The 16,041-nt window shown below is 44.0% G+C and overlaps 1 protein-coding gene across 2 annotated transcripts; it reads left to right on the forward strand.

Moving 5' to 3' along the window:
* Nucleotides 1-275: 275 nt before the first annotated feature.
* LOC105892210 (NACHT, LRR and PYD domains-containing protein 3-like) lies at nucleotides 276-12,837 on the forward strand. 2 transcript variants are annotated; one of them, XM_031574001.2, is made up of 11 exons: nucleotides 277-710; nucleotides 3,810-3,923; nucleotides 4,828-4,947; nucleotides 5,073-5,117; nucleotides 5,478-7,238; nucleotides 7,611-7,781; nucleotides 8,060-8,230; nucleotides 9,160-9,333; nucleotides 10,485-10,658; nucleotides 11,067-11,228; nucleotides 11,767-12,837. In XM_031574001.2, exons 1-11 carry the CDS (start codon nucleotides 643-645, stop codon nucleotides 11,921-11,923), a joined length of 3,117 nt encoding a protein of 1,038 aa, XP_031429861.1. In that variant the 5' UTR covers nucleotides 277-642; the 3' UTR covers nucleotides 11,924-12,837. The 2 variants fall into 2 exon arrangements, with proteins under 2 accessions (XP_031429862.1, XP_031429861.1); XM_031574002.2 differs by lacking the exon at nucleotides 4,828-4,947 and having other exon boundaries at nucleotides 276-710.
* Nucleotides 12,838-16,041: the final 3,204 nt, after the last annotated feature.

Raw genomic sequence — 16,041 nt, forward strand, 5'->3', positions numbered from 1 at the left:
GAACTAACCTCTTTATTACGGGGCAAAGTGCATGAGCATAGCTCTGTATTTCATATTAAAGCTGAAGGGCGTGATCCAGTGACGTGACAGGTGGCTACCATACATGAACTAACCTCTTTATTACGGGGCAAAGTGCATGAGCATAGCTCTGTATTTCATATTAAAGCTGAAGGGCGTGATCCAGTGACGTGACAGGTGGCTACCTTACGTGAACTAACCTCTTTATTACGGGGCAAAGTGCATGAGCATAGCTCTGTATTTCATATTAGAGCTGAAGGGCGTGATCCAGTTACGTGATAGGTGGCTATCTTACATGAACTAACCTCTTTAGAGTCCCCAAGACAGCTGACAGGAACATTGAACTTTATGCTCACCTGTTTGTGCACAGTTGTTTGTGCTCACTGTGTTTTGGGAGGACGCATAAAGAAGAGCTAATGATCGTCTTCCTTGTGCAGTCCTCTGTTCTAGAACAACAATGGAAGTATTTATCAGGACACTACACTGATGAAGAAACAGACTGTGTTGTGAAACACTGGGTAATGACGGAGAGCAGACTGTGTTGTGTTGGCCCCGGCCTCTCTTAGTTTATCACGGTTGCGTTGCACAGCCGGAAAATCCAGAGGTTTGCCAATTGTGTACAGAATGAGTGGCGACGTTGAACCCGGTCCCTACGAGATCAGCGATGGAGGGTTGCCAACTGAAGAAACAAGGTAAGATTCTAATTGGGAGTATTATTTGGTAATTCCCTAATTTGGAAGAGCTGGTAATGATCGATAGCACTCGTGGCTAAGGAACTATCAGTATACAACAGAAGTGAGTACACTTCACTTAAATGCAAAATGATTCAACATTGTATCACCTCAATATAATAATATTTCCAGTATTTCGTAATTGACAAGTCGCAGTTTATTTGGATGGTCCCTTAACCCTCTGAAGTCCACGCTCCCTGTGCAGGGATATGGTGGTTTTTATGGGGAATTGCTTTTAAAGCTCAGCCAGTTTTTGTCGGAGAGACATAGAAATTACACCCCCAGAAACCTTGAACCCTTTTCTTTTCAAATGTACACAGTTTGAAACAAATATATAAATAAGCACTTTGTAAGGAGAATAGGACTAGTCTCTTGCACTTTTCAGTCTCTGAGTGAGGTTTCAGCTCCTAACGACCCGCCCATTAGCAAATGACAGCTATTCATATGATAAGGGTATGGTAATTCAGTGATCTCTATTGGGCCATGGTGTGTCAAGAAATCCTGTGGGGGGTACGGGCCACAAAGACATTCCAGGGCCATTAGGTAAGGGCCATTGTTCTTGTCTGAGGTGTCCCAGGTGTGTTTACACCTAACTCATCAATATGCATTTGTAGGGACACTAGTTTTGAAAAGGTACAGGTCACTCTAAAATTATAAATATATAGTAGTGAAACCACACACACTTTCTAAATGCTAAACTCACCTTTGTAAAACTAACACTTATGTTTACAAAGTTCAGAGTTCAAAAGCCTTGCTCCAAAATCTTTACAATGTATTTTTTGTACAAAGTCTGAGCACCTCTGAAAGTATGTTTTTGGAAGGGTTTGTTTAGATTTGATTTAAATTCAATCTTTTTTTTACTACATTCCTTTCATTCCCATGTTATTATTGCTGAGGTATTCTAGAATATAATCATACATGCCACTTTTGCCTCAATGTTTTTAGTTAGGTGAAATAAACTAAAATATCAAGGCATGGCAGACTACCTAAGAGAGTGAAAAACAGGCTCGGACTCAGTAGTGTTAAAGACGATCTATGAAAACTCAGATTAGAAACAAACTATCTGTTGAAACTCTGTTGACTATAATTCATGTTCAGGGTTAGGGGATGGGTTTGGTTAAGGTGACGTTCAGTGAACAAATAGAAAGACTGAAGTTGAATTTCAACAAACCATCTGTAAAGTCTCCGTTGACGGACGATCCATTTCCTCTAATGAACAATCATAAAAAAACAGGAAATGTCCAACATGATAACGATCGAGATGACACTACCAAAATCACACAAGAGTTTCTAAAGACGAAAAATGTGAAAACTATGACATGGCCAAGTAGACTATGTCGCCTGACTTGAATCCAATTGAACACTTTTGGGATGATTTAAAGAGAACCCTAACCTTATAGGATAATTTAAAGAGAAAGGCAGAGCAACACAACCTCTCCAGCAAAGATCAACTGGATTGAGGATTGACAGCTGGAATGAGTCATAAAAAAAAATTAAAAAAAGGTGGACATAAAGTATTGAAAAAAAAAATTGAATGGCAGTAATGAAGGATGTACTGGCCTTTGTTGCATTGAGTTCCTACTTGTAAGAAAAAGGAAGTTCATTTTGTGGTTGATGAAGCAATCTGTCTTTATTCCAGTAAAGTGCAGTAACCAAGCATGTGAAACATACTCCGGATTCAGCGGTGCAGATCTGAACAACAAGCATCTCCAACTCTAGCCATATATACTGTTTAATACACCTCCTAGGCTTTTATTGTAAATGAGTAAGGCTTCAAATGCAAACAGCTCTGGTAACCTTTTGCTGTTCTGTATGATAATCAGGTTTCTCTGACTGAGATGGTTCTCAATGGCCTACCCCATTCCCATAATATGATTAATTGCAGTCACTCACACCTCAGTTTGCTTCCTGACCCCAGGTGTCTGAGCAAATCCAGTCTGGGGTTCCTTTGTTACCATGATACGATGACCATTTTGGATATTATGCTGGCCAACTTTTGGTGGTCACAGCAGCTGCTTGATCATGAATCTCATGTTCACTCACAGGATATACTGTAATTTCTTACATACTGTAGGGCCTGTATTTTTGTATACAGTAAATATAAACTGATAGTTTTAAATTTTACATAAGAGCAAATTCCCCACTGTTCAAATTAGAAGTAATGCAATTATTGTAAGGTGATCCAATGTTGAATCATTTGACATTTAAGTGATATTTGATATTGCACATGGGTGTACTCATTAATGTTGCATACTGTATTTGACATTTAAGTGATATTGGGGTGTACTCACTAATACACACACACACACACACACACACACACACACACACACACACACACACACACACACAGGGGTGTACTCATTAATGTAGCATACTGTATTTGACATTTAAGTGATATTGGGGTGTACTCACTAACGCACACACACACACAAACACACAGGGGCGTACTCATTAATGTAGCATACTGTATTTGACATTTAAGTGATATTGGGGTGTACTCACACACACTCACACACACACACACACACACACACACACACAGGTGTGCACTAACCAATGTTGCATACTGTATTTGACATTTAAGTGAAATTGCGCAGGGGTGTACTCATTAATGCACACACGCACATACACACACACACGCACACACACACACACACAGACAGGGTGTACTCACTAATGTGGTATAGTGTATGTCAGAGGTGGTGAACTCCTACTGTGCCTGCGTCTGTGTTAAAATTCCACCTAGATCAGAGCTGACACCATCTCCTTCTGTGACTCTGGAGAGTTCCGTTTCTATGGAGAAATGTCCATGTTTTCATCAACATCAGAAAGCTTTTACAATGGAATAGGATAGCTACGCCTCTGCCTGTGAAACAAAATGGTGATGTCAGAGTTTAGTAAGTCTGGCCAATAGGATAGCTGCTGTACCCTGACCTATCTGCACTGGTGTATTTGTCTCATCAGAAACAAAATGGTGATGTCAGAGTTTAGTAAGTCTGGCCAATAGGATAGCTGCTGTACCCTGACATATCTGCACTGTTGTATTTGTCTCATCAGAAAGGGTCCAGAAGGCTCCGGAAGGCCTGAGTCTCCCTGTGTTTCTGAGGTGAGCAACAGATCCAAGGAAGATGAGCTTTATTTCACAGAGGGACACTGCAATACTGAAGACAGGTAAGTCTATGGCCTGAGACTAACTAATCGTTTACAGATCATCAGACTGTTAGCTCTCTTATCTTTACCTCTGTTGACAAAGTTGAAGCTGGTATTTTCAGTGGCACTGAGGTAATCTGTTGTGATTTACAGGTCTGTGGTCATAGTGCCCCCTGCTGGTATGTCAGTGGCACTGAGGTAATCTGTTGTGATTTACAGGTCTGTGGTCATAGTGCCTGAGACTAACTAATCATTAACAGATCATCAGACTGTAACTGGATAATTTAAAGAGAAAGGTAGAGCAACACAACCCTCCAGCAAAGAGCAGCTAAAATTGTTTCTGAAGAATGGTAGAAGATCTCTCCGGAAATTTGGGCAACACTGGTATCCTCCATGCTGTGGAGAACTGAGAAAAAATAAATATTGACATACGAAGTATTGAAAAGAATCAAATATTTGAATCTCAGTAATGAAAGATGTACTGACCTTTGTTGCATTGGGATCCTACTGTAGGACCTGTATTTTTAATACAGTAAATCTAAACTGTTAGTTTTACATTTGACATAAGAGCAAATACCCCACTGTTCAACTTAGAAGTAATGCAATTACTGTAAGATGATACAATATTGAATCATTTGACTTTTAAGTGATGTTGCACAGGGGTCTACTCACGAATGCACATACACACACATGCTCGCACGCAAGCATGCACGCACACTTACACACAGGGGTGCACTCACTAATGTTGATTGTGTGAAAGCAGAGAATGTAGTTTATTCGGTTTTACCATTTCCTTTTACAATGGAATAGGATAGCTATGCTTCTGCCTGTGAAACAAAAAGGTGAAGACAGAGTTTAGTGAGTCTGACCAACAGAATAGCTGCTCTGCCCTGACATATCTGCGCTGGTGTATTTGTCTCATCAGAACCAGAATGGGTCCAAAAGGTTCCGGAAGGACTAAGTCTCCCTGTGGTTCTGAGGCGAGCAACAGATCCAAGGAAGATCCGCCCGATTTCAAGGAGGGACACTGCAATACTGAAGACAGGTAAGTCTATGGCCTGAGACTAACTAATAGATCATCAGACTGTTTGCTCTCTTATCTTTACATCTCTTGCCAAAGTCAAAGCTGTTATTTTCAGTGGCACTGAGGTAATCTGTTGTGATTTACAGGTCTGTGGTCACAGTGCCCCCTGCTGGCTGTCATCATGAACAAAGGTAAGACCTCAAAATCATAATTTCATTCCTGGCTAGAAGAGACGAGGCATCAATGCACAATCTAAAACTACTCAAGTCATTGTTACCTCTGGGCACATCTTGTCACAGAAAAACCGAAACAGGATTTTTTTTCTTTTCATGTTCCTTCTCAAGCCATTCCTTTAATGCTCATGTGTTCAGGGGTTTTCTACATTGCAGAACCTTTCTGGATGCTGAACATACATGCTTAAGGGCAGTGGTTCCCAAACATTTTACAGTCCCGTACCCCTTCAGACATTCAATCTCCAGCTACGTACATGAATATAGATTTGTAGCCACCCACAGAGAAAAGTCATTTATTCACAATGTAATTACTTACAGGGATATAGTTCCACAAGAAGAGACCGTCCAAGTGGATCACAAATCACGCATGAAGGAGAAGTATAGATATCTCTGGGAGGGGGGAAGAGAGCCATCAAGCTACACTCTCATCCCTTACATTGACACAGACATGTACATTTCCAACCAGAAGGAACTCAGTGAGGCGAAGACAATGTCCGAAGAAGTGCTTGTTGGATGTAATGGCATTCTGCAACCCCAAAGCGGTCAAGAGAATCCCATAAGATCTGTGCTCACTGTTGGCGTTTCTGGAGTTGGGAAAACTGTCACTGTGCAGAGGTTCATTCAGGACTGGGCAGACGGAAAAGCCAATCAGGACATTCACTCCATCTTTCCTCTGCCTTTCCGGGAGTTGAACTTGATCAGGGAGAAACAGTGCAGCCTGCTTGACCTGCTTGAGCATTTCTACAAGGATACTATGGACCGAGAGTCTTTTGACGAGAGCAAGTTTTTTTCTGAAAAAATCTTGGTCATCTTTGACGGTCTGGATGAGTGTCAATATCCTCTGAACTTCCAGAACAATCCGATCTGTTCAGATGTGTCCGCCCCAGCCCCAATGGACGTGCTGCTGACAAACCTCATCAAGGGGAATCTGCTTCCCTCTGCTCTCCTCTGGATCACCAGCCGACCAGAGACAGCCAGTCGTATTCCTCCTTCTTGCATTGACCGGGAGACAGAAGTACGTGGGTTCAATGACTCAAGCAAGAACAATTACGTCCAGATGAAAATCCACGACCAAAGTCTGGCCAGCAAAATTCTCAACTTCTTAAGGTCGTCCCCGAGCCTCTACAGCATGTGCCAAATACCAGTATACTGTTGGATACTGGTGAGTGTTCTAGAACGACTCTTAAGTAACCAAGAGGTTGGAGAGATCCCACAGACTCTGACTCAAATATACACCTACTTCCTGTTTATTCAGACCAACATTCCCAAGGAAAAGAGTCCAACGCCTAAACACAAAGTTGAGAACATTATATTCAAGTTAAGCAAACTGGCCTTTCAACAGCTAGAAAAGGGGAACCTCATCTTTTACGAAGACGACCTAAAAGCCAGTGATCTCAGCCCCTCCGAAGTGTCTCTGTATCAAGGAGTCTGTGCGGAGAGTTTGAGTCAAGAACTTGGCCTGAGAAAGGAGACAGTCTTCCACTTTGGCCATATTAGCATTCAGGAGCATCTTGCAGCCCTCTATGTGTTCCTAAGCTTCGCCAACAGAGAGGAGGGTACATGTTGCCACCCAACAGCCTCCTCCCAACTTGCCTCTCTGTTCAGAGCTTCGAGTGTGTATGAGCTTCTTAAGAATGCAGTGGATCTGTCGCTGCAGAGTGAGGATGGGCGACTGGACTTTTTCCTGCGCTTCCTCATCGGTTTCTCACTGGAGTCCAACCAGACACTCCTGCAAGGTCTGCTGGTGCATGAGGGCAGCGCCTCCAACGTCAGCAGGAAGACGGTTGAGTACATCCAGAAGAAGATTCGTGAGAATCCATTCCCGGATAAGTGCATGAATCTGTTTCACTGCTTGAGTGAGCTGCACAACCTGTGTAGTCTGGAGGAGGTGGTCCGGGCCAGGCTAAGCCCTGCGACTGAATCCAGACACAGCTTAACTCCTGCACAGTGCTCCGCAGTGGCCTTCCTGTTACTCAACTCGGGGGAGGAACTGGCGGAATTTGACATGACGAAATACACCGACACAGAGGAATGTGTTCTAAGGCTGCTTCCAGTCATCAAGGCATCCAGATCAGCTCTGTATGTACAAGCCAGCAAAACAAGTGCTTATAATATGTATAATAGTTTCCCGTAATTTCGTCTTAATGAGTGCTTATAATATTTATAATAGTTTCCCTCATTACGTCTAAACGAGTGCTTATAATATGTATATACATTTTTGTATTTTTATTAATTTCCGTAATTATGCAATTAGTTGGCCAGGATTGAAAGCTACATTTTCATTTCAGTCTGCATGAACAAAACACTTTATATAAGAAAGGAACATCTAAAAAGAGTTCTTCTTATTACTTTATTTTATTCTCCTAGACACCAATAAGACTAAATCAACCTAGAAATGAGAGATCGGGTTTAGATGTATGACTTTTGTAACCTCCATGAGCTCCCTTACAGGCTACATGGTTGTAACATCACGTCACAAGGCTGCAAACGTCTGGCGTCGATTCTGAAGTCCGAGTCGTGTCTGGAGGAGCTTGACCTGAGCAACAACGACCTGCAGGACTCTGGGTTCTCTCAGCTCCTCTCTGGACTTCAACACCCTCTCTGCAACTTACACACACTGAAGTGAGTCACAGTGATGGTAGATACAGCATCCGGACGTGGCGTTAATGTCACAGGGTCCGTAACATTTAAATTACAATATCAATGAGTAAATAGTATCGTGAATAGTCTAGACAGCATCATGAGATTAACATATATTCAGTTATTTAGTGCTTTAGTGTGCTCAAGTAAAATAAGTAAATAATAATGTGAATATGTTACTAATAATGTCAATAAACAATGTAAAATGTAGCTAACAATGGGAATAAATACACTCTAATCTGTGTGTTTTTTAACCCTAGGTTATGGTACTGCAGTCTGACTAACAAAAGCTGTGAGCAGTTGGCTGAAACACTCGGTAGGAAGTCAAGCCTGAAGGCGCTGAACCTCTCCAGGAACAGTGTGCAGGACGCCGGGCTTAGACATCTTTGTTCAGGACTGCAGAACCCAGACTCCCAGCTGGAGAAACTAAAGTGAGTCTTTATAAGATCAAACTCCCAGCTGGAGAAACTAAAGTGAGTCTTCATAAGATCAAACTCCCAGCTGGAGAAACTAAAGTGAGTCTTCATAAGATCTAACTCCCAGCTGGAGAAACTAAAGTGAGCCTTCATAAGATTCATCAAAAGGTTTAGAACTGCTGGAAGACTTACAGTAGTCTAGTTAGTTGGTTCTAGTTAGAAGATTAGTTCCTGTGAATCTACAGTCTTTTCTCCATGTCAACACATTGGGCCCCAATTTCATTGACGGGCAACTGGCAACTGTTCCTGTGAATCTAAGACTTACAGTAGACTAGTTAGTTTGTTATTTTTAGTTTCTGTGAATCTACAGTCTTCCTCCATGCCAACACAACTGGCAACAAGCAACTGGCAACAAGCAAAGTCTGCCTACATGAACTCACGTTAATTTAATAACTTTAAAAAATCATGTTGCTAATTTAATGCCATGAGGAAGATCCTAAGTGCAAACATGGATGGACCAATAGTCCCACACACCACACAACTTCATGGGTTGGTCAGTGCCAATAGTCCCACACACCACACAACTTCATGGGTTGGTCAGTGCCAATAGTCCCACACACCACACAACTTCATGGGTTGGTCAGTGCAAATAGTCCCACACACCACACAACTTCATGGGTTGGTCAGCACCAATAGTCCCACACACCACACAACTTCATGGGTTGGTCAGCACCAATGCTCCCACACACCACACAACTTCATTCATGCACAACGGACTTTGTTCATTGCCCTCCATGTCTCTGTTATTGGAAAACTTCAGATGCCAAAGCTTCTGTTCCTCTACAAGCCAAATATTAGAATTGTGTGTGTGTTATGATTTGTTAGTGGTGCTATTCAACAGACATAATTCATTTGAATGTCCTTGTCCTTGTGTATCCCCCCAGACTGGACGACTGCGCCATCTCTGCGGAGGGCTGTGAGGCCCTGGGGTCGGCGCTGGGCTCCGAGTCCTCTTGCCTGAGGGAGCTCAGCCTGGGCAATAACAACCTGCTGGACCTGGGCCTGGGTCGCCTCTGTAGCGGTCTGAACAGCCCACACTGTAGACTGGAGAAACTCGGGTGAGTTTTAATCACTCTGAATCACTCTGACACTGTAGGCTGGAATGAGTTTTAACCAACTACAGAAGCTTCCTAGTGTTTTATCAGAGTGGAGAAGCTTAATTGAGTTTTCACCAGCTTTACTAGGGTTTTATCACAGTGGAGAAGCTTAAGTGAGTTTTAACCAGCTCTACTGCTGCTCTGGTGCTGCAGACTTAGGCCCTGTCCCAATACTACCACTTCACCCTAGCACTTCACCCTACCACTTCAATGAGTGGGGTGTGCCCCTTCACAACGGAGTGAGAAGTGTTAAGGGATTGAAATCTTTACCTGCGAAATGGGACACCACTCGATGCGTCACTGTAGGCTACGTTTGCCAAAAACTCAAGGCAAACAGTGTTCCTATGTTTGCGAATTTTGAACACACGTCAGGTTTTCAGGTTTTGGCAAACATATTTACCCACATGTCATAATAAAATAGCGTTTTTTTACATCCTAACGTTAACGTTACTCAGCTACTCTCAGCAGCATAGACAGACGTTCATTTGTGAAATAGCGATTTTTTCCTAACAATCATATTCTACTCTTATTTTGCATAATCATCAGCTAGATATCCCGATGTGTTTCACATTTTTTTAATAGTTATTTGCGAAGATATACTACTTTTGTCAACTTCTTTTTCTGCACTGGCAGCCATCTTTCTTCAAAATGTTTGGAGTCAGTCGGTTACCAAGGTGTTCGCAAGGCATCCTGGGAAATGTAATCTTTCCCTTCAGCCGTAGTCTGCCTCTGATCGCACTCCGTTTGAAGGGGTTGTTTGACACATGGTTCATTCCAGTAACGCTTTAATCATGTCCACATGGGTCATTCCAGTAACGCTTTAATCATGTTAGTTTTGACATTTGGTACGCCATTCCACCTACATTTATCCAATCATGACCGTCTCCAGACGGATAATGTTTCAACCCACATTTGGCTCTTCTAGACTTCTGCAGCTGTGACTGTGAGCCTCTCTGATTTTCTCCTGTTAACACCGCCTATCCCTCCTCTTTCTCCATATCTCCCTCTCTCTCTCTCTCTCCCACCCCTCTCTCTCTCTCTCCCTCTCCTTCTCTCTCTCTCCCACCTCTCTCTCTCTCCCTCTCCACTCTCCTGCTCGCTGCCCTGTCCAGACTGAGGGAGTGTGGTCTCACCCACAGCAGCTGTGCTGCACTGGCTGCAGCCCTCAGGTCCGGCTCGTCCAGACTGAGAGAGCTGAACCTGAGTGACAATAAGCTGCAGGACGTAGGGATGAAGCTGCTCTTGCAGGGAATGCGCACACCTGACAGGACTCTGCAGAGACTACAGTGAGTGTCCATGTCAGCCATGTATTCAGTGCCAGAGATGAGAGGCTAACTCGACACTGATCCACTGCATTGAATAAAAACAACAGGCAATACGTGATGTTAATCTGCTCAAGTTAATGTAATAATTCCTTAAAGTGTTTGCAAGGGTCAGACATTTAAATACTTTCATGGCATTTTACATAACGTAGCATTTCTTACACTGTAACCATATCAATATGTATTGTATAGTGATTATCAGACTGCAACACTGATGGAACTCAATGCTAATGCTAACCCTCCAGCTCCATCGAGATTAAGGGGGAACTGCTCCATGTGTTAACTGGCTCAAATACTGTCACCTGACTGCCCTGTCCCTGACCTCCGTGTGTGTGTTTGTGTGTGTGTGTGCTTGTGTGCTTGTGTTGCTAGGCTCAGATACTGTGGTCTGACCGCATCCAGCTGTGAGTCCCTGAGTTCCGTGCTCCCCAGCCTGATGGAGCTGGACCTGAGTGGCAACAACCTCCAGGACACAGGGGTCACAACGCTCTCCCGGTCCTTAACTGACCCCAGCTGTAAACTCAAAAAGCTACAGTGAGTTGAATTAGAGGCGGACTGGGCTCTGTGGCCCATGTGATTAGCAATGCCTTGGCTGTGACCATGATCCAATTATTGTGCGAATTGTTCAGGACATATCTATCAGAAATGCAGTGAGTGCAACAATAGGTATGATATTAAAAATAGGTAGCCTTAGTATAAAATATACTAAGACCACATGGTACCTGTATCCTATGGCCAACTCTCTGTCTCTGTTCCTTTCGCTCTCTCTCTCACTCACTCTACCTCTCTCTCACTTACTCACTCTCTCTCTCTCACTCTCTGTCTCTCGTTCACTCTATCTCTCTCTCACTTACTCTCTCTCTCTCTCCCACTCACTCTCTCTAACTCTCACTCTCACTCTCTCTCTCTCTCTCTCACTTACTCACTCTCTCTCTCTCTCTCACTTACTCACTCTCTCTCTCTCACTCTCACTCTCACTCTCTCTCTCTCTCTCACTTACTCACTCTCTCTCTCTCTCACTCACTCTCTCTCTTACTTTCTCTCTCTCACTCTCTCACTCTGTGCTGCCCAGGCTGTCGTACTGCGGCATGTCTGATGTTGGCGGAGCCGCCCTGGGCTCGGCTCTGGGTCGGGCCACAGGCCCGCTGGAGCTGCTGGAGCTGACCGGTAACAGCCTGCAGGACCCCAATCTGAAGCTGAAGCTCAGGAGCCTCCACTGCCTGCTGTAACTCTGGGTAGAGGACCAGTTGGGAACGATCTGGGCACCTAAACGTCTGGGTAGAGGACCAGTTAGGAACGCTCTGGGCACCTACACGTCTGGAGAAAAAAGAAATCGATGGTTTTCATTGTGTGTAAATCCTTCACTTTAAATCTATTTTTGGACATCAATCTATTCTATTCAATCTATTTGTGGGGCGACAGTGGTTCAGGAGGTGGAGAAGTCGTTTAGTAATCAGAAGGTTGCTAGTTCGATTCCCACTGTCGAAGCGTCCTTGAGCAAGGCACTGAACCCCTAATTGCTCCTGATGTGCAGCGTGCCGTCAGTGAAGATGTAAGATGTATATACAAACTTGTAAGTCGCTTTGGATAAAAGCGTCTGCTAAATGTAAATGTATTCCTTCCTCCCATAGTGTGTAAATCTATTAGCCTATTTACAAATTGGGACAATATTATATATATTACCTAACCTATACAGTTGTTGGACGGTGTAGCTTTTTATTTATTACAAATTATATTTTAAATTAATTTCATTAATGTATTTAATATATACATTTTAGCTATGTATATCTTAGACATAAGTCTGTGTCTGTGTGTGTGTGTGTGTGTCTGTCTGTGTGAGCATATGCTAAAAGCATAAATATTTATTACTTGAACATCCTTTCTCCCTGTGCCTGTAATTGAGTCACTGAGTTACTTAAATGTCAGTGGTTATTCAGCTTACTGATTTCTTTAAAATAAGTATATTTTTCACCACTAAGGGGCAGCAGAGTAACAACTCCGAGCCCTCCCACTAATAGTAGCCACGAATACATTCCACTGCTGATTATACCATCCATGTCACCCAAATGCTTTGTGGTCCTACAGAATGAAAATAAGACTATATACTTATATAGATTATACACTCATTAAAATATTCAGAACATTGTGTGGTTTGTGTTTGTTTTTTGGAGATACTTGACTCGGAAACAAAGAATCAGATATCCTTGGTAAAATATTGCACATATTTTAGTACAGTAACCGCCCACCAATATCAATTAATAAACAACAATGATCGATAGATAGGAGAGATCACTTGTGTTAGATTATTATATAAGTCTAGTCAATCAAAACGTTAGACTTCTATTCAACTATGAGTTTGCTTCAGTACCAGGCCCAGCAACCCAAACGATGTGTGAAGGTGCGTGTGTGAGAGAGGGGGGGTTTGTGGCAGCGACAATGAGAACATAAACGGAGCAGATCTCTCGTTGTGCCCCCCTCTCCTCTGACGTCAGCTACGGGACTTGCATCCTGTGCTTGAGGTCCAGTCTCTCAGATAGAGCTCTGCTCGCGCTGCTCACATCGGTCTGCGCTCACGCTGCAGAGGAGTTGTCGCTGCCTCTCACGAATCTGCGATCAACGTTCGCGACTAAACACGCGGGACCTGCTCACCAGAAACAGCACAACAGAGAGCTGTCTCAGAGAGACGAAGAGAGGGAGAGAGGGAAATTGATCTAAAGGGATTGGAAGGAGGTCATAACTGTCGGCGCTGATAAACACCAAGAGGATGGGGAGAATTGCGCCTCCCTTACTTTTCATCGCGCTTGGACTACACGCCATCCTCGCGGAGAAAGGTAAGTGAAGAACAGTTTGCCGCCAGTCTCGTGCGTGAGATTATATGCGTGTTTTGGAAGACACGGCTGACAGCGTGATCTTTTTGAGAGACAGAAGAAGACATCGGCCAGATAAAGATAAAAACAAAATAAAAAAATGGGAAATGAGTGAATGGGAGATAGCTGCGCTGTTTTAATTGCGTGCACGTGTAGAAGGCTACCGCCTGAAGTTTGAAAATATGAATAATCGGAGTTTAGCCGAGACATGGCTGTTTTTAAATACAAGACCTATACCAGCAGAAGGGTCCTTTGCCCGTTGCAAGGACGTGTGTGTGTGTGTGCGTGTGTCATTGCTGAAGTTCAGAACATGAGATTGATCAACCACCTAATCTGAAACACGGCAGGGATAACAACAGCCCGCCATCAAAATAATAAAAGCGATTGTTTTCCTGTTTACACCTTCCACAAGTCATTACACAGAAGTACATTACTGTTGCTGAGGAACGGGGTGTGTGTGTGTGTGTGAGAGAGAGAGAGATAGATAGAGAGAGAGACTTTGATGAGACTTTATCCAGTAGGTCCATCTTCACATTAGAGAGAGAGGGAGAGATAGAGAGGGAGAGAGAAGGCAGATGTTCCACAGATAAAGCAACACCATGACTGAGAGACTGAGAGAAGGTTTTGTTTTGTTGTCTGGGGGAGAAATGCAGTTTATCTTCCCTCTGCTCACCAGCCTCCACAGCATGGTAATCTAACAGAGCTGACCTAGAATGGGACAGAATGGGGTAACCTTGAGAATGGTGTGTGTGTGTGAGGAGCATGTATGTGTGTGTGTGTGAGAGGATCATGTATGTGTGTGTGTGTGAGGAGCATGGATGTGTGTGTGTGTGTGTGTGTGAGAGGATCATGTATGTGTGTGTGTGTGTGTGTGTGTGTGTGTGTGTGTGTGTGAGGAGCATGGATGTGTGTGTGTGTGTGTGTGTGTGTGTGTGTGTGCGTGTGTGTGTGTGTGTGTGTGTGTGAGAGAGAGAGAGACAGAGAGTCGCTGTGGTAATGAGTGGTGCCATTTGAGGGTTTGTAGATGGAGACAGGGGATACTGTAAACCTATTCACACTGTTTCTACTAAATAACACACACACACACACACACACACACACACACACACACACACACACACACGCCATCATACTGTATCTATTAAATAACACACACACATACACACACACATACACGCCATCATACTGTATCTACTAAATAAAGTTGGTTGTCACCGTGACGGTATTCTGTGATTCATACATGCACAATGGACACACATACAGACACACAAACACACAGACACGCACACGCACATACATGCTACTTACACACACACACACACGTACATGTCAACTTGCATCAAGTAGAAAACTTCATCACAGTGGTGGAGATCAAGCACCTCTACCCAATCAGAGTTCCCTTCAAGTACTACACAAAGGTGTGTGTGTGTGTGTGTGTGTGTGTGTGTGTTTGCATTACCTTTTTAACTTGTTGATGCACGTAATAATTTAAGTCATTGCCTAAGTGTATCACCACTCTTCTTGATTTGTACTCTTCTCCTCTCCTCTCCTCTCCTCTCCTCTCCTCTCTTCTCTTCTCTTCTCCTCTCCTCTCCTCCCCTCTCCTCTCCTCTCCTCTCCTCTCTTCTCCCCTCCTCTCCTCTCCTCTCCTCTCCTCTCTTCTTTCTGTGTGCGTCGGAGCTGCCTGTCTTCCCCACATGAGTCGCTGTGAGCCCTGGGCTTGTGAGTAATGCCAGCAGCGAGGAGGAAGGCTGAATTTAGATAACTCATTACCAGTGCTGTTTCTTTCTTTCTTTCTTTCTTTCTTTCTTTCTCTCTCTCTCCATCTCTCTTTTTCCCCAGTCCTTCGCTCTCAAACTACCTTTACATTTCTCTTTTTCTCTCTCCCATCTCTCTCTGTCTCTGTCACTCTCTCACTCTCCTTCTTCCCACTCTCTCCCCCTCTCTTTCTCTCTCTCTCCCTCTCTCCCCCGTCTCTCTCTCCGTCTCTCCCCCCTCTCTCTCCCTCTCTCTCTCCCCCTCTCTCTCCCTCTCTCTCTCCCTCTCTCCCCCCGTCTCTCTCTCCCTCTCTCCCCCTCTCTCTTCCTCTCTCTCCCCCCTCTCCCCCTCTCTCTCCCTCTCTCTCTCCCCCTCTCTCTCCCTCTCTCTCTCCCTCTCTCCCCCCGTCTCTCTCTCCCTCTCTCCCCCTCTCTCTTCCTCTCTCTCCCCCTCTCTCCCTCTCTCTCCCCCCTCTCTCCCTCTCTCTCCCTCTCCCCCTCTCTCCTTCTCTCCCTCCCTCTCTCTCCCTCTCTCTCTCTCTCCGTACCCACATAGCAGCAGCCAAACAAAATGTGCAGCTTTTCTGTTTAAATGCAAATGAGGCCCAAACAAACTGAACATGTGTGTGTGTGTGTGTGTGTGTGTGTGTGTGTGTGTGTGTGTGTGTGTGTGTGTGTGTGTGTGTGTGTGTGTGTGTGTCTGCCCAAACAAACTGAACATGT

This window comes from Clupea harengus, chromosome 9, assembly GCF_900700415.2.
Source record: "Clupea harengus chromosome 9, Ch_v2.0.2, whole genome shotgun sequence".
NCBI lineage: Eukaryota > Metazoa > Chordata > Actinopteri > Clupeiformes > Clupeidae > Clupea > Clupea harengus.